Here is a 25,723-nt window from a genome sequence, read left to right as displayed (position 1 = left end):
AATTCACTTCCCTAAATCTCTAGTCACGCAAGAAGGTAATGTCGCAATAATTTATTTATATTAAGTTCCGCAAAATAGAAAAGAAAGTTTCAAGACTCGAATTAGAGAATATATAAACCCATACCTCGTGGTGCCAGTGAAGAATCCTCTAGTACGGGTACGTTGCAGATTAGGCTGGTGGAAAGTGTTAGAGGTTGGTTTTTGGTAGTTAGCAGATAACGTAGAAGAGGATTTTCCACTAGCACAGATTATACATATATGCCGAATAGCTAAGAAACAGTGTGGTCTTATAGTACAGACGTACAGTCACTACAATGTACAGGCACATCCAAATTAGGATAAAAATACCCCACTCAAAACCAATACATTTATTTTCATACACTATTTATTTTCATAATTTGCTGTTTTAGATCATGTGCTGCTATGGTATTATGTGTGTTAATGTTTAAGTTAATGCTAAGTTTTTGTGATGAGTAAATTGTTTATGCCCTGCACCAAGAAAAAGATGGATAACAAAACTGACTACCTCTCTACAGGTTAGTAGTTTTTCAATGTAATCGCACGTAATGTAATAATAATAACTTTTATTTGTCTCTTCGATTACAATGGCAAAGATTTAGAAATATTTAAAACAAAAATACAGGATCTAGCGACAAAACAACAGTTATTAAAACACGCTTACAGTAACTTATTTATTCTCGCATGGCGGGGCAATGACAGTCATTATAACATGGGTGTTCAGTTTCATACACCTCGTGCCCGCTTACAAGTTACCACGTATGTAACTTATTTATCCTCACATGGCGGGGCAACGACAGTCGTTATAACACGGGTGTTCTGTTTCATACACCTCATACCCGCTTACGAGTTACCAAGTATGTAACTTATTTATCCTCGCATGGCGAGCAAAAAAAGTAATCCAGGCCACAAATTTAATCTATGGAACTACCTATGTTTGTTTTAACTTATTTCCGTGCGTTATTTTATTGACCACTAAGCAACTATATATAAATGAGACCCACATTTTGTGATTTTGTAAACACATTTTGTGATTTTGTTGTCTAAAAGACTGGTAATAACTGCTTAAAAAAAGATTTGAACACAATTTGAGCAGTACAGATTGTTTGTGCATTTAAGAAAAATGTTTCAACTTATTATTTGGGTGCATTTAGCATTTGTATTTTGTAGATTTTTTTTATTTTAAAACCTAATACATTTAAAACAGGTTGTATACAACGAATTGAGCCATACAGATTGTTTGTACAGTGAAGTTATGACTGACCAAGTAGTTACTATTAATAATAGTATCAGTATCAAGCATTAAACCCAGTAAATTTAATGTCTAATATCTTTAAACAGTTTGAATGCAACAGATTGTTTGTACAGTGAATTTATGACCGATCAAGTTTGAAAGTTCTGTGTGTTTACCATAACTAAATATGAATTGATTCTTTAACTGTGTTTACAACGTACACAGTTTCAATATGGTCACTTTGTAACAGATAGGTTGTTCTAGGTTTAAAACTACTTAACCTAATAATGTGTTTCTTAATACTATAGGATATATACATGTAAAATTGTGATCAAATTTGTATTTGATCTGCAGTAAATATTTTTTTCATTGTTTGATTGTTCTTTGCTTATAACCAAATGGTACGAGAAAATAAAAGAAAAAGTTGTCCCATCTTCCCCCACCTAACTTTACATGTAAAATTGTCATGAAATTTGTATTTGACAAGCTGTAAAATCTCTCTGTAATGTGTTTTTAAAACTATATGTATATAAAGTAGGGTGGCGGAAGATGGGACACCTTTTCCTCCATTTTCTCGTCCCATTTAATAGTAAACAAAGAAGATTCAAAGAATTCTAAAACCGTATCCTCACGACTCCCATAAACCGTTGTTAATTGTTTGAAACACGATCAGGATATTAGGATATAATGTGCTAAAGGTGTCCCATCTTCCCCAGCCTTACTATATTCAATTTAGGATAGTTGGCTTGTAGTGTTTGCTCTACTATCATTACTAACGCTTGCGATCAAGTTTATTATTTAAAGTTAAGTTCAATACCAAGCACGAACCAAGGGTACAATACGTGGAAGTGTTACGACGCATGGGTTGATTTACGCTGTTCGTCAATGCGATCTGATGCCTCCTGCCATTGCCAAATATGGTCATCAAAACGCGTTGGTCGCGGCGGCTCTATACACGCGCACAAAACTTTGCCACAAAGTTCCCGCAATGTTTGTAACCTGCAGCCACGGTTCGTGCGCTTTGAAATTCTCCGTTACCGCTTCCTGGTTCCTGTTCCTTAATCCTTAATTCAGAGTCAAAACCGATGACAGCTTTGTTTGCTTTGAATATTAGGCGTTTCCATATCGTTTCACAATCGATTTATTTACAACAAGTCATCTGTTACCTTCGTGGCTCACAGCGGCTGTAATGATTTTATTCATTACTTTCATATCATATTGCTCGGAACATGAGTATTTATTACTTCAGTTCCAGCCAACGGCGACCAACGCAGCTGCTGGGACGCCATTGCCGTTTAAAGCGCAACACAAGAACAAGCGGTAATTAGCGTTGTTGGCTCGTTACATGTCAAGTATCTCCCCCACTCTGCCCGGCGAAAGTACAGATAACATCGCGTTAAGTTCGTGTGGTTTAGTACCATCAGGACACCAGCGTATATAGCTACAGCACACCGCAACTGGATTAGTAAGCGAAGAGAATACGACGGAGCGCTCGATAGTCAAATGAGAAGTACTTATTCCAGATCGCACTCGATCGATAGGATAAGAACAGGACGGATTTTATTAGAGAAGGAAGTATTCGTGTAACGGGTGTTTAGGTTGTATTATTCCACCAGAGTGACGATGTATCAGTTATTGCAGTTGTTCATAGTTCCTGCTCCTTTCGCTTTAGTTGTTTATCTACTTCATTTTACGTGGTGTAGTTTTAGATGTTCAAACTGCGCTGACACTTACGTTTTCAACGAGCGATTATAAGCGACATAAGCAAACAAACCCCGGCGAGTTAATCGCGTCCAGTCTGTATCAGCGGCACTGCAGGGTTTCTATTGTAGCATCCTCTGATAGTTTACTAATCACTTTTTTCTCAGTTGGAAGGTGTCAAGCGAGTTTGCGGCTGTTTTCGGCTAACGGTGGTATATAGTACTAAACAACACGCACCGCACACAGTGTGGGTAATCAATTTCTGGAGAGGTACTGCTTTCTCCACAGGCGGTCTGAACAGATGCTAGTACACAGCACATAAGAGAGTTATTGGACCATGCGAGGCAGAAATATACTCAAATATTTAGACAAGATAGCTCCTGATTTTGCCCAGATTAGATGCGATAGTGCCGTCTAAGTCGCCCGAAATAGTTTAACAGTTTCATGCGCTTTTTAAAATTTTCATGCGGTTTCAGAAATGCGTGGACAGTGACACATTGGAGCTGTTTTTGTCCAGGTTATATTTGAAAATGCTCGTATACAGGTATATGTCTTTAGCCCAGAATAGTTTCAAATTTCCATGCGCTTTTACTTTTTATTAGATCCTTTACAAAATACTGTTTAAGTTAGAAAAAGACTGTTCGTTATGAGCCAAGTAGATTGTTTAATGAAGCCATGCCTGGCAAAGAATAAACCTTTAAACCGACTGTCGGAAAAATGCACAAAGAAAGTTAAGTCCGTCACATTTTTTGATAAAGACATCATCTTGCCAAAGTACGATACGTCATGGCCACTCATTAAATCAGAAGACTGCGAAAATACGTCTTCGTTTTCGGCCGCTTTCGAAAACAAGTTTGCATGCATGGAAACAGGTATGTTACTATAGTCGTTTTAAACACGTAATATTAGCTATTCATTAGGTTTGTGCGTCTCCCGAAAGAGGCAGATATGTAGCTATTTACTGTTGCTTCAATCACGTAATACAGTAGGGTGGGGGGAGATGGGACACCTTTAGCACATGATATCCAAACATCCTGATCGTGTTTTATATACTTAACATCGGTACATGGGAGTCGTAGGGATAAGGTTTCATAATTCTTTAAATTTTATATGCTTCCCACCAAATTGGACGAGAGAATAGAATGAAAAGGAGCCCCATCTTCGGATCTTCCCCCACCCTACTATATTAGCTATTCATTAGGTTTATGCGGCTCTGGAAAGACTGGCCTTTTTAAAACAAGTTCAGCGCTTTGTTCCCAGCGTTGTTCTGGAATAAGTAAATATTGCACAGACGTCCCTTGTTGGAGCTATTGTTCCCGTGTTTATGACGTCACAAAACACACACAACGTCAAAGACAACTGACACTTAAAGTTACCGCTGTTAAAAGCGCTTGAGTTTCGTAGCTGGTGAAGTTAGTCTACTTTTAGTTGGAATTTATTATTATTATGTTTCACATATCTATATATATATACATATATGTTACCACGCGTAAACCACGTAATTATCAGAAACAGCGGGTTTCGAAAACTATGACGTAATGTTTGCTTAGCGTTTGTCACGTTCGTTGGCGATATTCAAAAACCAGTGTTGCCAGGTTATTTTTGCGATGTTTCAAACCTAGTGTTACCCGGTAACTCTCGTTTTCGGATCCCGCGAGGGCATTGTTTTCCAATAACTGTGTGTATGCCGAAATTAAATTGGACAGTAGGCTAAATTGAGGTAATAGTCCAATTCTAGCATAAATCTCCGACTCCACTTATATAAAAACCAAACGTAAAAATTAAGCATTTAAAAACTACAATATATTTTTTTAAATGGTAACATTTTTGCGACTCAGTTTAATTTGTTTACTTGTTTCAAACCAGGCCTTTTCCTGTCGCTTAAAAACTAACGTGTACCACTGGGTTTTCGATTAATGAGTTACTAATAATTGGACGACGCTTAAAACACACGTCCGTATTCTCAAAGGTATTATTAGTTTAACATCGGGTCGCCAAATACAAGGGTTCTTGCGCCACACCAGACCGTATCGACGTATCGTGTATATTCGAAACAATTCGACAGATGGGAATGATCGGCAGATTGCTTTTATAGAATATCCCCGCTGTCATTTGCATTCAGTGTAGAACTATAGTCATTTGCTATTCTGTAACGAAATTGCGTCACGGACTTAATTAGATCTTACGGTGGAGCGAAAAGGTTAATATGATTGTTCGTTCTGTCGGAATCTTGGACGTAACGAGCATATTAAAGTGATCATTTTATCTTAATGACTACTTAGCGAGCAAGACAAGCGTACAGGCTACTTCACTGTCTAATTCAGAACTTTCCATTTTTATTATGAATGAAGACATAGCATGTAATAGCTACATCAGTGTTACTTTATCTTGTACAGAGCGCAGTTAAGGCATGACTTGTAAAATTATCTTCAATTACGAGGTTGTTTTAGCCAAGACATGTCAGCTATAGATCCCTAGTTGGCATTTAAGGAATGTTATTCATTATCCAGTCAGAATGGTGTCCCATTACCACCCTAGCGTAGTGAATGCTACCAGCTCGTTTTGAGCCATTAAGTATCGAAACAACGCGTGCGCCTTTCTGTATTCATTGTGTTTCTTAAAATAGACTTGTGTTTTCGGCCCTGGACCAAAGTGCTTGAAATGTAGTGTCGTCTTCTGTCGATTTTCTAATCTGGGTCACTCATTCTTTTGTGTTGTAATCTTCCTTTTATTTAAGTTAAACGTAGCGTAGATTTAGTGGTAGCACCATCGGATGTGGTCTCGTTTTTATGCTCCTTGTGCAAAAACAACTTCCCTATAAACTTTGGTTGTTTATTGCAGAATTTAGATATATTAGGGTGGGGAAAGATGGGACATATTTTCTTTCTATTTCTTGTCCCATTAGGTAGCAAACAAAGAACATTTAAAGAATTATAAAACCGTATCCTCACGATCACCATAGACCGTTGTTAATTGTTTAAAACACGATCAGGATATTTGGATATTATGTGCTAAATGTGTCTCGCCCCCACCCTACTATATCAAGTGCCTACCCTATATCCACATATACATCACCATTATTGATCCTGACATTGTGTATTTTAAGACCACTCGATCAACCAAGCGTAAACCCCTTGACGTATGACGTCATATACTAATTAGCCTGCAACGTCATTCGGCGCCGTTGTTGGTCCAAGGTGTTAACCCGGCTTTTCGTGTTATCTCCACGCTGCAACCCAGCTGTGGTGGTATAGGGGCGAATTGAGTTGAGTCTCTTTGTTTTAAAAGTCTTGCAATTATACATACTGCATGGTCGATTTAGTTAGCCAGAGTAATGGGCCAACTCTGGCTCAAACTATAGGCCAGCTCTAACCGTACCTCGCTGTAGGTTGCCACCCATATAGATTATAATAGTTACCAAAGCGAGCAGTAAGACTTCGCCGCAGTTTTAACGTTTTTATCACCGAATATTGGTGAAAGTATATGTTAATTAAGCTTGAACTCCATTTCTCCGTAAGCAGCGATATTTGATACGCCATTATTCTCTATGCACTTGAACTTTCAGTAGACTGGAAGTGGCGGCGCAGTTTCCGGCTTTCTCAGTTTTGTTTTGTCTCGAATGACTGCTCGCTGGTTGATCCGGAATGCAAATGCGAAATCCGTGGCAGCGCGATAACAGTCCCGTAAGCCGCAACTGTTTTTGTGCGCGTTTGGTAAGGTAATTTGGGTAAAGACTTCGTAAACGAATCGCGCCCGGTCTGCTGACCTGGGGAAAGAACGGAATGCCTGCGACGTCACATCACCTTTGTTGCCATCCCGCCGCGCGATAGGCGATACTCATCGGAAATGAGCACCAAGTGTAAAAGAATGGTGGGGCTATCTCGGCGGGTACCGCGGTTTCACGCCTCCGTGCAACTTGTTGCGCGTTTACAATGGGAAACGACAAACGACACAACGGTTTGGCAGACGAGCAACAGTCACGGTAAAAACAAGCAGCAAAATACAGCAGAAACTGCAGAAGCGTTAGGCAGCAGTAGGCAGCATCCTATGAAAAGGTTTAGTCTTATCATTTGGACTCTAGCTAGTAAGACGACCGAACAAATGAAGTTCGATTGTTTGAGCTTACCATGTCAAACAACATTTGGCAGTTACGAAATGATGATGTAGTACAATCATATTATTTCGCTTAGCAACGATTCGCCATAAACTATAGGAGAAAGGTGTTGTTCATATATTATTAACAAGCGATCGTAAATAGGTGAAACGTAACCAACTGTCCGGTCATTTACGTTCATGCGATTTTAATACGGCTTTAGGCAGATCTGAGTTACACGTCACATACTTCGGGTCAGTAACGATTATAGTGAAAGAGATTGGACAGTGGTTTATTACAGCTGTATAGAACATAGCTTATTCAAGTATATGTGTTAAAATGTACAGGGTAGATTGGATTTCTTCGCGGTGGTAACGATTCTGAATGAATGTAACTTACTTTATTCTCGCATGGCTGTACTAGCCAATCAAGCATGTATGTTAAAATGTACAGTAGAGCAGATTACCGAGGATTTTGAACGTTTTAAAGGTTTCGAATAAATGTAACTTATTTAACCTAGAACGGCAGGGCAACAACAGTCGTTATAACACCGGTGTTCTGTTTCATACACTTCGTTTCCTCTTACGAGTTACCACGTATGTAACTTATTTATCCTCGCATGGCAGGGCAACAACAGCCGTTGTAACACGGGTGTTCAGTTTCATACACTTACTCGCACATATGTAGAGTCGTTAACCTCATATTTGTACCGACGGTTCGTGTGTTTTCAATAAACAACAGCCCGTTATCGTAAAGCAGAGGTAGCTCATACACTGTTTAAAAAGCACTTGAGCTGATGTTGACATTCTTAGTAGGTTTCGGTTGGCGAACTTTACCCGTTCTCATTGTAAAACGAGATAGCAACAAGTTTGTACAGTAAACGACGCTCCAATACTTTGGCCAAGCGCTAGCTCTATCACTTGGCTGTTATGTAAGCAAGTCTTAGCGTTAGAAGTGGTATTGAGAGCGTTTCTATGCCGTGTTTTCCTAAACAATTGGCAACCGCGCCAATAATCACCTAGTTTGGCCGGATGGCGTGATTTAATTAACGACACGTCTTGAGGTGTTCGGTTTCGCCACCGATGTTTCAGACAACGCTAAGAATTTAAGTAACTCATTTTTTTAGGTATCGGGTTCCGTCTGAACTGAAATAATTCATAACGGGCGACAAATGTTTTTAATTGTTCGTGTCTTGAGTTCTTGTAGTGAAGCGAATAAAAGCTAGCAGGGTAAGTCTGTACAACAGAAAGGACCCTTCAGAGTTGTGGTGTAGTCGGGCAAAGCACTCGAGTTCGCAATATGCTCTGTTTATTTTCCCAAGAGATTAGTCCTACGTGTTCAACTACACCTATTACAGGTTGTATTATAATCCGAATGTAATCCGCCGCGTGTGTATTCATACAGTAACCGACTTCTTTCAACTCGTTCCAAGCCGTATCATTGTGATAGAACGCCCATTCTTATACCGACTGTTATTATAGAGTCAGTTCGACAATCGTATTGTTAAGACCCACTGTAGGTTATTATAGTACCGTGCTAGCCCTGTTAATTGCCTTACGGCAATGAATTATTAATTGAAAGTACAATTTTACTGTGCGTTTCAATAATATATTGGTTACTACGTAATTATAGTTGTATGTAAGTTATTATATCGGTTGTATGTATCTATTGTTGCGGACAAACTGAAATAACCTTTGTGATTTTTGTCTCGCCTATGTTATAACTAGCGTCTGTACACGTTTCACCTTTGTAGCGCGAAAATTGTGTATGCCGCTTGTGTTTCGTTACCTGATGCGTCTCCGCGTCCTATTATGTTTTAACCAATTTGTTATTCTTTACAGCGTTACAATCCTTAGACTCGTTAAACGAGCAGATACTGCAGTTCATTTTCGCCACTTCTTTGAGCAACGGGACACCTGACGTCACCGGCGACACTTTTCGCACCGAAGGCTTGTTGCCCCAGCAACGTGACGCGCTACATGCTTCGTTAACTTTGATGCGTGGATTGCTTATGGACGCGCAGGTGCTTATAAGAATACAGACCCTTGAGTACCTCTCTGTAGCTTTGCCCTAATTAGTCCTAATTAGGACTCACTTATGCTCTGTGTACGTTGCCAGCCAACTGAAATAGATAAACATTCTACGTTTTATGGTTGATGTTCTATAGGGCGCACCATGGGACCCAGGATTCAGGCCAGAGTTGGCCCATTACCCCAACTTTGTATATGCACATTCTATTCTATATGGGCGAGGTCCTACAGTGAAGCATGCCATGTCCCATGGGCCTGGGATTTAGGACAGAGTTGGCCCCCCAACATTGTATATGCACATTCTATTCTATATGGGTGAGGTCCCACAGTGAGGCTTGCCATGGGACCATGGATTTAGGCCAGAGTTGGCCCATTACCCCAACATTGTTTCTGCACATTCAAATCTATATGGGTTAAGTCCTACGTTAACTTAGTTTTTATCCGCCAACAGGCAAAGTTTAAGAAGATGGTAGATAACAACAGGCGGCTTGCAAACCACATAGACGGCACAATACAATCAGCAAACCAAGAAGTGAACACCTTGAGAGTCGAACTTAACGTCACAAACCAGAAACTACTTGAGTTATCAATGATGAAGGAAGTTTGTTCACACTGCCAAGGTGGGTGGCCGGTTGTAACCGGATTAAACCGGAATTGACCGGTTTCGTATTTTCTGCATAGGATCACGGCCTACTAGAGGTACTAGATATATCTCAAGTAGGCCGTGATGGGATGGAATGAATGAATGTGACTTACTTTATCCTCGCGTGTTGGGGCAACGGCAGTCGTTATAACAGGCGTGTTCTGGGGTTCATGACTTTGATTATTTGAACTAATTGCCGTTAAGTGTCTTGTCCAAGAACACATACGCCCACAATGGTAGCAGTGTCAAGCCTTGAACCCAATACCTCTGGTTTGTAGGCAGGTGTGATAACCGTTTGCCACAGCGCTGGACAGGAAAAGCTTATAATGATTAAACTGGATTCGATCTGTTTTGTTAACACGAACCCGTTTGACCACAGACACGATGCAACTCAACAAAGTGGTTGAGGAAAATAAGTCGCTGAACGGAAGCAACCGACAGCTGCAAAAGGAAATCGAAAACTTAAAACAACAAGTTACAAACAGCGAGAACCGCAACAAAGAATCAATGCTAGGTAATTATTGTTAGTTGAAATAAATAGTTTAGTTCTATAAAAAATGAAATGAGGTTTTCAAATTGATAAAATGTTTGTTTTTTTTTAAGCAATAAAAAACAAATAAATGTTGAAGACTATGTGTAAAAAAAACTTTTAAAAGACTATTAAAAAACAATAAAAAAAATAAAAAATAATAAAATAAATAAAATGTCTTAAAAGAAAATTACAGTAAAAAATTAATTAAAAAATCCTCGCTAGCTCTTACATCCGACCGTAAGAGATTGAAACAAGAGAAGACGGAACTTCTTAACCAGATCCAGGAGATGCAGAACACCATTGATGATAAAGAAGAACAACTTCGAGACTTCATCAGGGAATTTGAACTACAAATTAAGGTAGGATAAAACAATTTGTTCTTTTTATTTTTTACTTTTTTTCTTGTTTTAAAAAAAATTTTTTTTTTTGTTGAGAAACTTAAAAGTTATACGTGTGTGTTTTTATAAAAAAATATGTTGTATGTGTTGAATGTGTTGTACTTTTTACCTTCAATTTTTTTATTTTTTTTGTGATTTATGATTTGTAATATGGCTTTTGGCTTGGCTATGATAAAATTTGTTAATTGGTTTCTAAATGTTTCCTAAAACTGTAAATAAGCACTAATAACCAATTTGCAAAATTCTGTCAAAATCAATTAGGAAATAATGTAGTTACAAAAGCCTTTATTAGAGCAATAAATCGTTGAATATCGACATTCCCTTCATTATTACGTCATAATTCTGTTCTAATGATTTATTTGTGGTTATTAGTTTGACGTCATAACTATGGATTTTTTATTGGAAATTTAGGCAGCAGAAATTATGAGGTTTACGTCATGCATGTACTTTTTCTCTGCACGGGTGTTAAATATCGAACACAGAGTTTAAGTTAATATATTTTTGACATTATGCAACTTTTTAATGCATATAGTAGGGTGGGGAAGATGGGTCACCTCTTTATCTTTTTTCCGTCACATTTGAAAGTAAACAAATAACATTCAAAGAATTATAAAACCGTATCCTCACGACTCCCATATGGTTCGTTGTTGATTGTTTAAATTACGATCAAGATATTTAAATATTATGTGCTAAAGATGTCCCAACTTCCCCCATCCTACTACGTACCATATATATTATATAGAGCTGGCGAGCAGTAGCGTATAATGTCAAAAACACAAAAAACACATTTTTTTAAAACGGAAGTTATATACGTTCGAAGCCTGGCCATATATAGCCTGTTTTAACAACAGTTGTTTTGCTGTTGATTCCCTTCACTTTGTTCTTTAAATAACATGATCCTCGCTATCTTTTTTAAAGAGATAAGTAAAAATTTCGTTTCATTCCCGCCTACGTCACTTGCTCCTTTTCACTTTTCTCTCACTCCTTCCAGGAGAACGAGGAGATAATGAGAGAATCCGACGACCAGAGAAACCGACTCACACGTGAACGAAATGATCTTTCACGTCGACTCCAGGACCAAGTGGAAATCGTGACGTCACTGCGAGGAGAGGTAGTGGGAAACGAGAAGAGACTTCGTGAGATGGAAGCCGAAGTGTTAATTGTGAGTGATCTATTTTGTAACTTTAACATATGAAATATAATACTGTGGGGTAAGACGGGTTACAGGTATCCTCATGCAGTTAGTTTAATATTTTTGATCATTTTTGTCAGTTACTTATTTCCTAGATCCTGTATTTTTAAATGTTGTTACAAACTAGTAGTTACCTTGACGTCCGTTAACTGCACAGAAACCAAATATGGCTCTAACATAACATACGATTGTGGGTGTTTCATATTTCGTTCTGTTTAAAGCAGCGATCAGTTTTAGATCAATGTACCCATGTGGGTGTTCGTTCTGTTTAAAGCAGCTGATCAGTTTTAGATCAGTGTACCCATTAAGTCTTATCAGTTGTGGTTATTGTGATAACGACGTTCTCACGCTTCTACGCTTTGTTTTTTCGTGACGTAAACTTTGCTTGTTACATGCCTTTAGCGTATTGCCTAAACGTATTAAGGTATTTTTGTAATCTATTTAGTAGGGGGGAAGATGGGACACCTTTTCGTTCTATTTTGTTATCCCATTTGGTAGTAAACAAATAACAATAAAGAATTATAAAACCACATCCTCACGAATTCCACAGACCCTTGTTAATTGTTTAAAACACGATCAGGATATTCGAATATTATGTGCTAAAGGTGTCCCATCTTCCCCACCCTACTATATTATGTACGATGCTATTATATATTGGCGAGGTTTTACAGCGTGGCACGTAATGACACCTTTGATTTTTAGTCCAGAGTTGGCCCATACCATTCTATAAAGTTAAAATAAACCAAATGGCGAAGAAACTGCCAGTACGTTTAACTATCTATAAATTTATGATATATAGCGTGTAGATTTAACAAAACACCTTTTATTTCAGCTCCGAACAGCCAGCTCTCAACTCCAAGGCTCGAAACGAAGGTCGTTCCATATTTCGGTTGAAGAAAGTTACGCAACCCATAATAAAACACTCAATATATCAGGTATGGTGTTATGTCTTATGTATATATTGTATTGCTGTCGTATTTGGTGGGGTAAGATGGGATACGGTTGGCAAATATTTTCCCACATTTCCCTTGTGTTTGATCAACAGCGCTCTTTTAGAGTCGTAAGGATACGGTTATGCATTTCTGTAAACATTTGTTGTTTACTATCAAATAGGACGATAAACGAGAATGAAAACATGAACCAGATTACCCCAGCCTATACTATATTTTTTATACTTTACGAAAATAAGTACTGTGATTTTTTCCTTTTTAAAATATTTTATGAAATACTGTTTTCCCTGAAATACAGTTTTTTTAAAAAATAGGAAGATTTTAAGAGATCCTTTTTTATCTTTCAGGAGGAACGGAGCCGAACTCTGCTTCCCAGCTCCAAGATCCTCTTTTGATCCCTGCATCTTCTCCCACCTCTCCCCGCCACTACCTCCAGGGGCAAGGGTCCGGAGGAAACTCCTCTTCAAGTGAAGACGTCCACGCTGATGTGGTAAACGGAGGGTCCCTTGGACATTCATACACCAGACGAACCAAAATCGTGCAGAATATTTCCGGGTCTCTTTCCCGCGCTTTCCGCCGTGGGAAAAACAGAAAGAGTCTCGACATAGCGAGTAAGTTCCATCAATTTTTTTGACTGAGACCGGAGTTTTTTTGGTGTTTCCTTTTTTTGTACTACAGTTGGCTTTTCGGGTTTTAATTTTTGAAAACAGTATTTCCGTATATATTATTTACGGGACACTTAGTGTTTCCGAATTAGTTTTCGAGATGCGGTGTTTCCCTGTTTATTCTTTTTTATTTACTTTTAAAAGTAATGACTTCAGAAATTCGTTCCCAATAATTCAGCGGTCAGCACCATTACACGGTGTCGCGCAAAGTTTAAACTAAATATTCAAATCCGGCAAAAATACAGCGTAAAAAAATAGTAGGTTTCGTAAATTTTTCCGCCGTTAACTGCCTGAGATGTATGCGCAGTGTTTCAAGGTGTTTTTGGAGTACACGGAATTGTCAGCCATACAAAAAAATAATCACTCATAAAGTTACACACGTGGTAACTCGTTAGCTGGCACGAGGTGTATGAAACAGAACACCAGTGTTATAACGAATGTTGTTGCCCCGCCATGTGAGGATAAACAAATTTACATACTGGTAACTTGTAAGCTGACACGAGGTGTATGAAATAGAACACCCGTGTTATAACGACTGTCGTTGCCCAGTCGTGCGAGGATAAACAAGTTACATACGTGGTAACTTGTAAGCTGACACGAGGTGTATGAAACAGAACACCTGTGTTATAACGACTGTCGTTGCCCCGCCATGTGAGGATAAACAAATTTACATACGTGGTAACTTGTAAGCTAGCACGAGGTGTATGAAACAGAACACTCGTGTTATAACGACTGTCGTTGCCCAGTCGTGCGAGGATAAACAAATTTACATACGTGGTAACTTGTAAGCTGACACGAGGTGTATGAAACAGAACACCTGTGTTATAACGACTGTCGTTGCCCAGTCGTGTGAGGATAAACAAATTTACATACGTGGTAACTTGTAAGCTGACACGAGGTGTATGAAACAGAACACCTGTGTTATAACGACTGTCATTTCCCCGCCATGTGAGGATAAACAAATTTACATACATGGTAACTTGTAAGCTGACACGAGGTGTATGAAACAAAACACCCGTGTTATAACGACTGTCGTTGCCCCGCCATGTGAGGATAAACAAATTTACATACTGGTAACTTGTAAGCTGACACGAGGTGTATGAAACAAAACACCCGTGTTATAACGACTGTTGTTGCCCCGCCATGCGAGGATAAACAAATTTACATACGTGGTAACTTGTAAGCTGACACGAGGTGTATGAAACAGAACACCCGTGTTATAACGACTGTCGTTGCCCCGCCATGTGAGGATAAACAAATTTACATACGTGGTAACTTGTAAGCTGACACGAGGTGTATGAAACAGAACACCCGTGTTATAACGACTGTCGTTGCCCCGCCATGCGAGGATAAACAAATTTACATACGTGGTAACTTGTAAGCTGACACGAGGTGTATGAAACAAAACACCCGTGTTATAACGACTGTAGTTGCCCCGCCATGCGAGGATAAATAAGTTACATACATGGTAACTCGTAAGCTGTGCACGAGGTGTATGAAACAGAACACCCGTGTTATAACGACTGTCATTTGCCCGCCATGTGAGGATAAATAAGTTACATACATGGTCACTCAAGTTAGCGAGTTTGAACTAACATAAAATGCATAACTTGTGCATATGTTGCAAACACTATAGTGGTTTATACATACAAGTAGATAAGTATAATTACAACACTCCATATAGCGATCTTAATTTATGGGAATAATCTCAATATCTTGACTTAAACTGCGAAACTTTTTGACCAGCATAAAACTTCCCGACCGTATTCTGAAAACTTTAAAGTGTTTTAACATTATTTTCAAGTTTAAACTTCTAGCGTTTTAATTCCCACCCGCGCACGCACGTACACACGACTGTGACTCATTGTCGTAATTGTTTTACTTTCACAACACGCAACTATGACCGACGGAGCGCATGCGGTCTTTATAATCCTAGTTTTCCCGTGAGAATATCAACCGCGTCTAAAGACACAATATGTGACGTCATGACCCTCGCATAGCGCTGTTGTAACGACTGAATTTGGAATTGTATCTTTACAAATGATCTCACTTAAGACCCGCAATAAAATATATAGTAGGGTGGGGGAAGATGGGACACATTTTCATTCTAATTTCTCGTCCCATTTGCTAGTAAACAAAGAAAATTCAAAGAATTATAAAACGCAACTTCCATGCACCGTTGTTAACTATTTAAAACACGATTGGATATTTGGATACTATGTGTTAAAGGTGTCCCATCTCCCCCCACCCTACTATACCACATTACGAATTTTAAATGTTTTTTCTTACAGCGTATTTGGATTAGTTTGTTACATGTGCTTAGTGATTCTCTAAAACTGTTTACGGTTCAACGTATTTTGAATAGTTTTCTTGACTTGTTTTACTTAGTAAAGTATTACAGTTAAAAGCAAGAATACTTCACTAATAAAACCGGTTTAATTTATTTAAACAAAATCTTCCATAAAACAGTGAAAAATAGCAAGAAACTAAATTTTAAAAAATGGGATTTTTCTCTAAAATCTCGTGTGTGAATTAAATTGTATCGCTGTATTTTCAAGTACCAGCACTAGAAGCGTAGTTACATAGGCGCCTATATTAATTATGGGTTTATCAATGCGTGGCTATGTGGTTATTTGTTACTTATATACGTGGTGAGAATGGTTCGTACAGGAATAGTAAACGAAACTTGTAATTACTCCAATTGCTTCTGGATGTTTAATGGTCCTATATACACGAGAACAATGTTTCACAGTGTATTTTTCACAACCTATACGAATATATCGCCCGCTCTCAAAAGCGATGTTTAATTGTAGCCTGAAAAAAACGAGAGAAAAACTTTAGCACAAACAAACTCAAATTCTATGCTAAAAAAATTGCACTTAGAACTTTTTCAAAATCGTTCCAACTTTTCATGTTTTTTTTTTCTTTGTCTGAATTTTATCCCGAGTTTTTTTACTTCTATCTTGCCAACGTTTTATTCCCATCTTGCCCCTATTTTGACATTCCCATCTTACCCCACCAAACACTAACATGCTTGCTCCACCACCAGGGCCGCTTACCAGCCGTACTTTCCCAAGAAATGCTTCTTTTTCCGTCAGTTCTCTTTGTTCAGGTTTGTCTGGCTTGCCGTGGCGTAATAATTGCACTTTTTGCATTTTCCATGAAAGCCCAAAACGCCAGTAAACACCGGTAAAAAATATTAGAAAAACACGACAAACTAAATTTTGTTTTTCGTTCCTTTTTTACCCGACTTCACTGGCGTTGATGCGTTTTGGGGCTCTCGCGTGACGTTGCCACTACGTCATAATTATCACTTTTACGTATGCATGACGTCACTGGATGTTGTTTGTGTATGCACCATCGTAGTTGTTGTCACGTGATAGTTTCATCCAATCAGAATCGTTTAAAGTTTCGTGTTCACTTTTAACACGTTTGTGTTTTGTTGTAATTGAAATTATTAATTCAAACGAATTAATTGTTTATTTAAAGTTTGCTGTGGTAGTCATATTAGTTTTGTATGTTCTGCTACCTCAATATCTACAGCACCTAACCTCATTTTAAGTTTTCTATCTTTTACTTTTCGTTAATATTTTGACGCCAAAAAACTTTTCCTAATTAAATGTAAAAATTTAAATTTAAAATTGAATCTTTCTATTTGTTGTAATGTGTTGTATTAAAAAACAAATCTTCGACCCCCAAAAAACTGTTCTTGTAGCAAATATAAACATTTTCCAATTAAATGCATTAAGTTAATCTAAACAGTTCTAACGTCCTATTTACCATTTATATCATTCGATTGTTGTATGTGCTGTCTTGGCAAAAACAGGTCAAATTTTTATATTGTCAAAACAGTTATTTTGCAGTCACTTATACCAGTAAATAAAAACGTTTAAATTTTTTTTTAGAAAATTATTAAAAAAATAATTTTTCCAGACGCGGACGTTTTTCTCACCTCTAGCCAATCAAATCTCTTCGAACGCTCCGAGGAGGAAAAGAAAGAAACCCTGACGACCAATCAAAATCTTCCAATGCACAAGTGAGTTTCGTCACAATTTTGCCGAAAAAAGTTGTTTTTTTTATTTGTGCACAAAATACCGTTGGCCACTAACAGTTAGTTCAACCGCACCGGGCATACACGTATAGTAGGGTGGGGTAATATGGGACACCTTTGCACATAATATTCCAATAACTTAATCGTGTTTTAAACAATTATCAACGGTCTATGGGAGTCGTGAGGATACAGTTTTATAATTCTTGCTTGCTCTGTTTACAACCAAATGGGACGAGAAAATAAAACGAAAATATTTTTTTCGCCCCATTTCCGCATTTTCTCGTTCTCCACATCCTTTCCTGTGGTCCTATAGACCATTCCGTGACATATGGTTTAAATAAAAGTGTCGAAATCAAAATCCTATTTATCCCAGTATGTAGAGTACTGTGGGGGAATATGGGACAGCTTAAGCACATATTATCCAAATATCCTGACCGCGTTTTAAACAATTAACAATGGTCTATGGGATTCGCGAAGACACGGTTTTATAATTCTTTGAATGTTCTTTGTTTACTACCAAATGGGACGAGAAATTATAACAAAAAGGTGTCCCATCTTCCCCCACCCTACTATATATCAGCTTTTAACCACACGTAGCCCGACCGCGAGCATGAGGTATAACACAAGTGTCGTAATAAAACCTCATTTATTCCAGATGGCGAGCAGATGCGGTTCTCGTGTGGTTGGAACTTGTGTTGCACATGGGCCAGTACAGTAAAGAATGTGCGGAAAATATCAAAAGTGGAAAAGTATGGCCTGTTTATGTTAAGGCGTTTATAAAACATTGTGCTAATGTAATATTTATTGCATTCTTAAGCTTTTTATATAAATTGTATTTTTTGTATAGTAGGGTGGGGGAAGATGGGACACTTTTAGCACATAATATCCAAATATCCTGATCGTGTTTTAAACAATAAACAACGGTCTATGGGAGTCGTGAGGATACGGTTTTATAATTCTTTAAATGTTCTTTGTTTACTACCAAATGTTGTATCTAAATTTTAATAATTATATAAAATGTGATTGGTTTTGCACTGCAATATTTGTTGCATTTTGTATAAGTGACAGAGAGTCCTATTTATCTTATGGTTTAAATAAACGATTGTGTAATATTGTAATTTGTTTAACGTTTATGCATAAGAATTAAACGTTTTTTATCTATTTTTTTATAAAACATAAAACTACCAAATGGAACAAAAAAAATGCAAACCTGTCCTTGCTTATTTCACCTTACTGCATGTGCCCTGTGCCCCACGTTATGCGACTCGAACAAAATAACAAACATATTTTCAATTCAAAAATTGCCCCCATTCTAAAACTCGTATCCATCTACGTTGGTGTTATTGTTAAAGATAAAAAATAAAAACACGGACTCCACCCTTTAATATTATATATCATAGTACAATATATACCACACTATGGGGTGGGATAAGATGGGACACCTTTTCATTCTATTTATCTTCTCATTATGGTGGTAAAAAAATAACGTTCAACGAATTATAAAACCGTATTCTCGCGACTTCCATAGACCGTTGTTAATTGTTTGAAACACGATCAGGATAATTGGATATTATGTGTCAAAGGTGTCCCATCCTACTATACATTATATACACTGTGCTACGAAATCTCATTCCAAAAACTGCTTTTCCCCATTTTGAACCTCATATCCACGTAGGTGTTGCTGGGGTTATCCGAGTCAGAGTTGGACAAGTGTCTTAACATCGATAACGTGTTGCATCGTCGCAAACTATGGTTGGCAATCGAAGAATTTCGTAACCCAGCTGTTACAGTGGCGTGAGTACCTGTGTTGTGTATACAGTGGGTCTTGCTGTACTTTTGTTGGTACCTCCTTTTTAATTTTACAATAAACTATTTTTTTTAATTTTCCTACAACTAATTTTTTTACCAAAATCCGTCTCAAATAATATTTTAAAACTTGTTTATAACTAACTATATAAATTGATAAAATATAAATATCTATTTATTTTTCAACTCAACCATAAAATACTATATATGAGTACCTTGTACCTATATGTCCTGTATATAGTTGGATGGGGAAAGACGGGACACCTTTAGCACATAATATCCAAATACCCTGATCGTGTTTTAAACAATTAACAACGGTTTATGGGAGTCGTGAGGATACGGTTTATTAATTCTTTTAATGTTCTTTGTTTACTACCAAATGTGACGAGAAATTAGAATAAAAAGGTGTCGCATCTTCCCCCCCAACTCTACATTGCTATGCTACGTATTGTTTATATATATTTATTATGACGTCATAATCAGGAATATGTCAGCCGCGGGACAGCTCGATCACTGGTGGGTATGTGAGCAGTGGTTACGTGACGTAGGTCTGACGCAATACGCGTCACGCTTCCGTGAACACTTGATTGACGGCCGTACTTTGCACTCGCTTTCACGTAAGGATCTCGAGCGCCATCTAGGGATGGAGAAAAAGTCCCACCAAGAAAGCGCGATGCGGGGAATTGAACTGCTGCGCATGTTAGCGTTTAACACGCAGGTATGAATGGATAAATGAATGTAACTTATCTATTCTCGTGTGACCGGCAACGATAGTCGTTATAACACGGGTGTTCTGTTTCATACACCTCAGGCCCGCTTACGAGTTACCACGTATGTAACTTATTTATCCTCGCATGGCGGGACAATGACAGTCGTTATAACACGGGCGTTCTGTTTCATACACCTCGGGCCCGCTTACAAGTTACCACGTGTGTAACTTATTTATCCTCGCATGGCGGGACAATGACAGTCATTATAACACGGATGTTCTGTCTCATACACCTCATGCCCGCTTACGAGCTACCACGTATGTAACTATTATGCAGCCGTTATAACACAGGTGTTCTGTTTCATAAACCTCGTTTTCTGACATTTAGGCCAGGATTGGCTCGCTACCCAGTGGCCCGTAATAGGTTGTTCGATTTGTCATTTATTCAATTATTTGATTGTTTACTTATCTTGTTTTATTGCAGCGATTAGACGAACGAAGGCAGATGTGTCAAACACGTGACACCGACGTACTGGTGTGGAACAACGCTAGGTTAATACAGTGGGCTAAGTCGGTGGATCTGAAAGGTAATTTAACTCTTATTTATAATGCTGCTCAAGCCCTAGTAAAGTTATATCTCTTGCAGGCTGTGTGCTGCTGCCTTTGTAGGCGTATGTGTATAGACTCTTCTCAGCCACTATTTAAAAATATGAATAAATGTAACTTGTGTATCCTTTGAGTGGCGGGGCAACGACAGTCGTTAACGTGTACTGTTTTATACACCTTGTGCCCGCTTTCGAGTTACCACGTATGTAACTTATTTATCGTCGCATGGCGGGCCAACGACAGTCGTTAACGTGTTTTGTTTCATACACCTCGTGTCCGCTTACAAGTTACCACGTATGAAACTTATTTATCCTCGCATGGCGGGGCAACGGCAGTTGTTATAACACGGGTGTTCTGTTTCATACACCTCATGCCCGCTTACAAGTTACCACGTATGAAACTTATTTATCCTCGCATGGCGGGGCAACGGCAGTTGTTATAACACGGGTGTTCTGTTTCATACACCTCGTGCCCGCTTACAAGTTACCACGTATGAAACTTATTTATCCTCGCATGGCGGGGCAACGACAGTTGTTATAACACGGGTGTTCTGTTTCATACACCTCATGCCCGCTTACAAGTTACCACATTCGCTAACTGTGTGGCTATAACTGTTTCTTGTAATTTTTATATTTTTTTCGTAATGCAATTTAGACGAGCAATTGCCGTTAAGTGTGCTGCCCAAGGACACCTACGCCCACAATGGTAGCAGCGACCAGAATTTTATCTAACTGGCTAACCACTGTGCCGAACTACAGTTCTAACCTAGCTTTACATTCCTTTAGAATATTCGAGCAGTTTAAGGGACTCAGGTGTCCACGGTGCACTGTTGGTTCTAGACCCCACGTTCACCTCGGATGACATGGCGAACGCACTAGGTATACCAGTCAACAAAGCTACAGTTCGACGTCATTTAGCTTCGGAATTTGAAGCGCTAGTAAAGCCCGCTAGGTAGGTGTTGCATTTTTAAATTTTTCTAAATCCGGCCGACATTCCGTGCACGACTGAACAAAATGTGGGGTGGGGGAAGATGGGACGCCTTTTTATTCTATTTTCTCGTCCCATTTGGTTGTAAACAAAAAACATTTAAAGAATTATAAAACCGTATGGTCACGACTCCCATAGACCGTTGGTAATTGTTTAAAACGCGATCAGGATATTAAGTGGTAAAGATGTCCTATCTTCCCCCACCGTATTATACGTAATATATTACTGTGGGGTAAGATGGGACACCATAGGTACATAATATCCCATGTTTCGTAATCGTGTTTAAACAATTAACAACGATCTTTTAGAGTCGTGAGGATGCAGTTATATCATTTTGTAAATATTCTTTGTTTACTACCAAATGTTACTATAAGGAGATTGAAACATATTTTGATTCATAACAAGTTTTTAATTTGTTTGCGTTAAAAATATTAATAAAAATGTTATTAAAACTTTAACGTATAATAATAAATAAATAAATGAATGACGTATTAATTTTAACCCAATTCCTACAGAGACAGTCTCGCTGACGAAATACCTTACGTCACTGATGACGTTGCGAAAAAGATGACGTCACTTGGGCCTAGTTTCGTCCGCACAGCAAACCGCAGTCGTAAAAGCCTAAGGGTAAGTACAATTGTTTTCCTAAAAACTAGGAAAACTTTTTTCTCTAACAAAGTCTTAAAAATATACATTTTTTTGCTCTGATACAGTTTTTTTGTTGCTTTGATACAACTTTTAGATTTAATACAATCCTCAAACTAAACTTTTTTTCTGGCTTTTATTCCTTTCTTTTTTGTTAAATTAATTTTTTTGCTTTAATACAGCATTTATAAAAAATTTAACGTTTTTACTTGAACGCAGTCTTCCATCAGTCGAAGCCTCGGTCGCCAAGCGTCACGTGACACCCAGTTTTACCTGGGCAAGTGACCAATCAAAGGGTTGGCTTATATAAGCACCTCCTGTTCTAGCTTTTCTTTGTTTCCTATTGGTTGATTCAAATAGTTTCGTTTCATACTCTTCCATTGTAACTTTCCTGCTGTTATGACGTCATAAATACCAATTATGACACGCTCACTGTGAGGGTTTACCTTTACACCCTTAGCACCCTATTATTTTTCATAATTTGGCGCCTATAATCCCCAAAAACCAGGCGCTCCAATTTCCAATGCTTAATGCTTTTAAAAAAATACTATTATTTCGGCTGAAAAAGTCATTTAAAGGCCATACGAGCTCATTTCCTTTCTTTGTACTGCCACACACATGCGTACGAAGTTTTTCATTGCAACGGCTAAACAAAACACCATTATATTTCGGCTGAAAAGCAAGACAAGTCATACAAAGGCCATGGGAGCCATTTCCTTACTTTGTACTGCCATAGTATCCATGTATGAATACTTACTGCGTGTTTGAAACTTATTTGTACGCGGTCTCCTCTCCAATGCTTACCTGCGTAGAAAGCTGCGATTATTGCTGCATTATGACGTCACTGTGCATATCAATTAATACTTCCTGCGTGGATAATTAAAAGTAAAAATTGTGATTTGATTGCAAAAACGGAATCTTTTTTTGCGATGACGTCAGCGCTTAGTATTTTCTGTACTATTACTTTTACCGAAATATTAAGTAATGTAGTAGAGTGGGGGAAGATGGGACACCTTTTATTTCATTTTTTCCCATCTTTCCTCACCCTACTGTATATAGAATAGAGAAGTGGTTTCCAAAATATGGTACGCGAAGGTTTTCTAGGTGGTACGCAAGCAACCTATTAACTCTCACCAAACGATGGCAACCAATTTTTAGTGATTGTTGTCGGCATTATTTTAATTCACATAAATTACGTAGGCTTACAGAGGGTAAATCTTCATGTTATAATGTATATTGAATTCGAATTTCTTTGGTGTATAGAGGCATTGGATTGTAAAACAGGGTTTCGTTGTGACGAAATACAACGTCATTGAAGTACGTAATGAATTTTATGGGAGCCGTGAGGATACGGTTTTATAATTCTTCGAATGTTTTTACCAAATTGGACGAGACATTCATTGAATGTTTACTACCAAATGAGACGAGAAAAAGAAAAAGTGTCCCATCTCATATAGAGCAGTGCTGGTCCCAACATTTTGTCTTTGGTTTTATTTGTGGATTTTGGAGTTTTTTAATAAAACAGGGTACGAGAACGCTGCATGAACCAAAAATTGGTACGCGAGTTAGATCAAGTTTGGGAACCACTAGCATAAACTATGTGACGGAGTTTTTTGGCGTCGCTTTTCGATACTTTTTACCGGTGCTATGAGTATAAAAGTGTTTAACCCATACTATAAGGCTTCGCGACTCTGTATATAGAATCCATATATACATGGCTGGCTACGAGGTATATAGAACAATTTATCAACGCAGACAGTTTGGCAATATCTGCGTAACGGTGTATATTATGCGTAGGATATATTAGAGACCGGGTGTTTCCCGCTGAGTGGGCACGTCGGTTGGCTTAAAACCCCGGGCTTTATTTCACGTAGGAACGCGTGGCTTACTTCCTACAAATATGTGGCAGTAGAACGAATGCAACAGTTTTCAGACTTAGCAATATATATTTGTAAACCCTTAAAGGTAAACATTGTAAACAAATGGATAAAGAAACGATTAGCGGCTAAAGATTTTTGGATATAAAATAAAACTCAAAAGGCTTATTTCGGTTGGTTATAATACAAGATAAACTAAAATGGCAGTTGTGGCACAGGAACGTTAGTAACAGTTTCTCATTATTCGCAGTAAAGTTTTGTTTTTCATTATAGGGTATGTAAGTGAATGAAACTTATTTATTCTCACGTTATGGTCGATTAATCGTTATAACAAGAACGTTCTGTTTCATAATTCACCACATGCAGGCTTTTCAGTTATCGCGCTTGTCATTTTGTGGCGACTACTTTTAAAACCACAAAAATCCACAGCGCAGGCCTTTAACCGAAACCAACTAAAACTTTCAATATTCTTTTGGCTTTTCGGGCCCTTTAAACCTAACAAATTAAATTTAATCGACTTGTTATTTGAACTATTATTTATAACAGGGTGGGGGAGGAAATGTTTTCATTCTTATGAGGTAAATACATTTATCGTCCCATTTGGTAGAAAACGAAGACAGGCGTTGTTAATTGAATAACCATGGTCAGAAACTATGAGATTTAGGTTCTAACGGTATCCCATCTTACCCCACAGTACTACAGTTTTAAAGTTTTGTGCTTTAAAAAGCTATGTTCATTCGTATGTGGATTTATATAAGTAGTGAACATATATGTGCGTATTAAAACAACTAGGACCGGGTGTTTCCCTTGTTTTTCAGGTTTTGTAAAATGGAAATATCATATATTTTGGTGTTTGTAATACTACTGTGGTGGGCTGGCGTTTCTCCGTGCGAAGCTTTGTCAGGTATTAGGTTTACTTATTTTGTTAAAGGCTTAATATGAAAGATAAGATACATGAATTTAACTTGTTCACCCTCGCATGGTGTGGCAACGACAGTAGTTACAACACGGGTGTTCTGTTTCATACACCGCGTGTCCGCTTACATTGTAAGCCTTACAAGTTACCACGTATGTAACTTTGTGCGAAGAAATTCACATATAATTTATAACAACGCGACACTATAGATCCATCCATATTTTTTACTGGATAAATAGTAAAGAAATAAACACATATACTCAACTGGGAAGAAATGTAGATGGGACCATTGCAGACGAATAAATGAAATTCTATATTTTTGTGTTAAAGCAAGCGCGTTAAAATAATGGCGACCGGACATATAAATCGGTGTCGCGGAAATCCGGTTTCTATCGGCTGCTACTGCGCATGCGCAAACACGGAACATTTTTTATCATAAATCTATAAATCTGATTCCGAACGAAGGTTACTTGAATACACACATATATATATAGTAGGGTGGGGGAAGACAGGACACCTTTAGAACATATTATCCAAATAACCTGATCGTGTTTTAAACAATTAACAACGGTCTATGGGAGTCGTGGGGATACGGTTTTATATTTCTTTGATTGTTCTTTGTTTACTACAAGATGGGACGATAAAATAGAATAAAAAGTGTCCCATCTTC

The 25,723-nt window shown here is 38.1% G+C and overlaps 1 protein-coding gene across 3 annotated transcripts; it reads left to right on the top strand.

The window, feature by feature from the left end:
• Positions 1–408: 408 nt before the first annotated feature.
• On the top strand, positions 409–23,172 carry LOC100181316 (kazrin). Of its 3 annotated transcripts, none has more exons than XM_026838127.1 (17): positions 409–536; positions 8,888–9,069; positions 9,528–9,696; positions 10,099–10,233; positions 10,474–10,610; positions 11,641–11,811; positions 12,674–12,776; positions 13,139–13,402; positions 16,506–16,568; positions 17,390–17,492; positions 18,163–18,256; positions 19,183–19,301; positions 19,797–20,031; positions 20,507–20,609; positions 21,414–21,579; positions 22,131–22,242; positions 22,480–23,172. In XM_026838127.1, exons 1-17 carry the CDS (start codon positions 470–472, stop codon positions 22,543–22,545), a joined length of 2,289 nt encoding a protein of 762 aa, XP_026693928.1. In that variant the 5' UTR covers positions 409–469; the 3' UTR covers positions 22,546–23,172. The 3 variants fall into 3 exon arrangements, with proteins under 3 accessions (XP_026693928.1, XP_018670836.1, XP_002127959.2); XM_002127923.4 differs by lacking the exon at positions 409–536 and adding an exon at positions 3,537–3,825; XM_018815291.2 differs by lacking the exons at positions 409–536; positions 16,506–16,568 and adding an exon at positions 3,536–3,825 and having other exon boundaries at positions 22,480–23,166.
• Positions 23,173–25,723: the final 2,551 nt, after the last annotated feature.

The sequence above is a fragment of the Ciona intestinalis genome, unplaced genomic scaffold (genome assembly GCF_000224145.3).
Source record: "Ciona intestinalis unplaced genomic scaffold, KH HT000061.2, whole genome shotgun sequence".
Taxonomy (NCBI): domain Eukaryota; kingdom Metazoa; phylum Chordata; class Ascidiacea; order Phlebobranchia; family Cionidae; genus Ciona; species Ciona intestinalis.
This window is presented reverse-complemented; position numbering and strand designations above follow the sequence as displayed.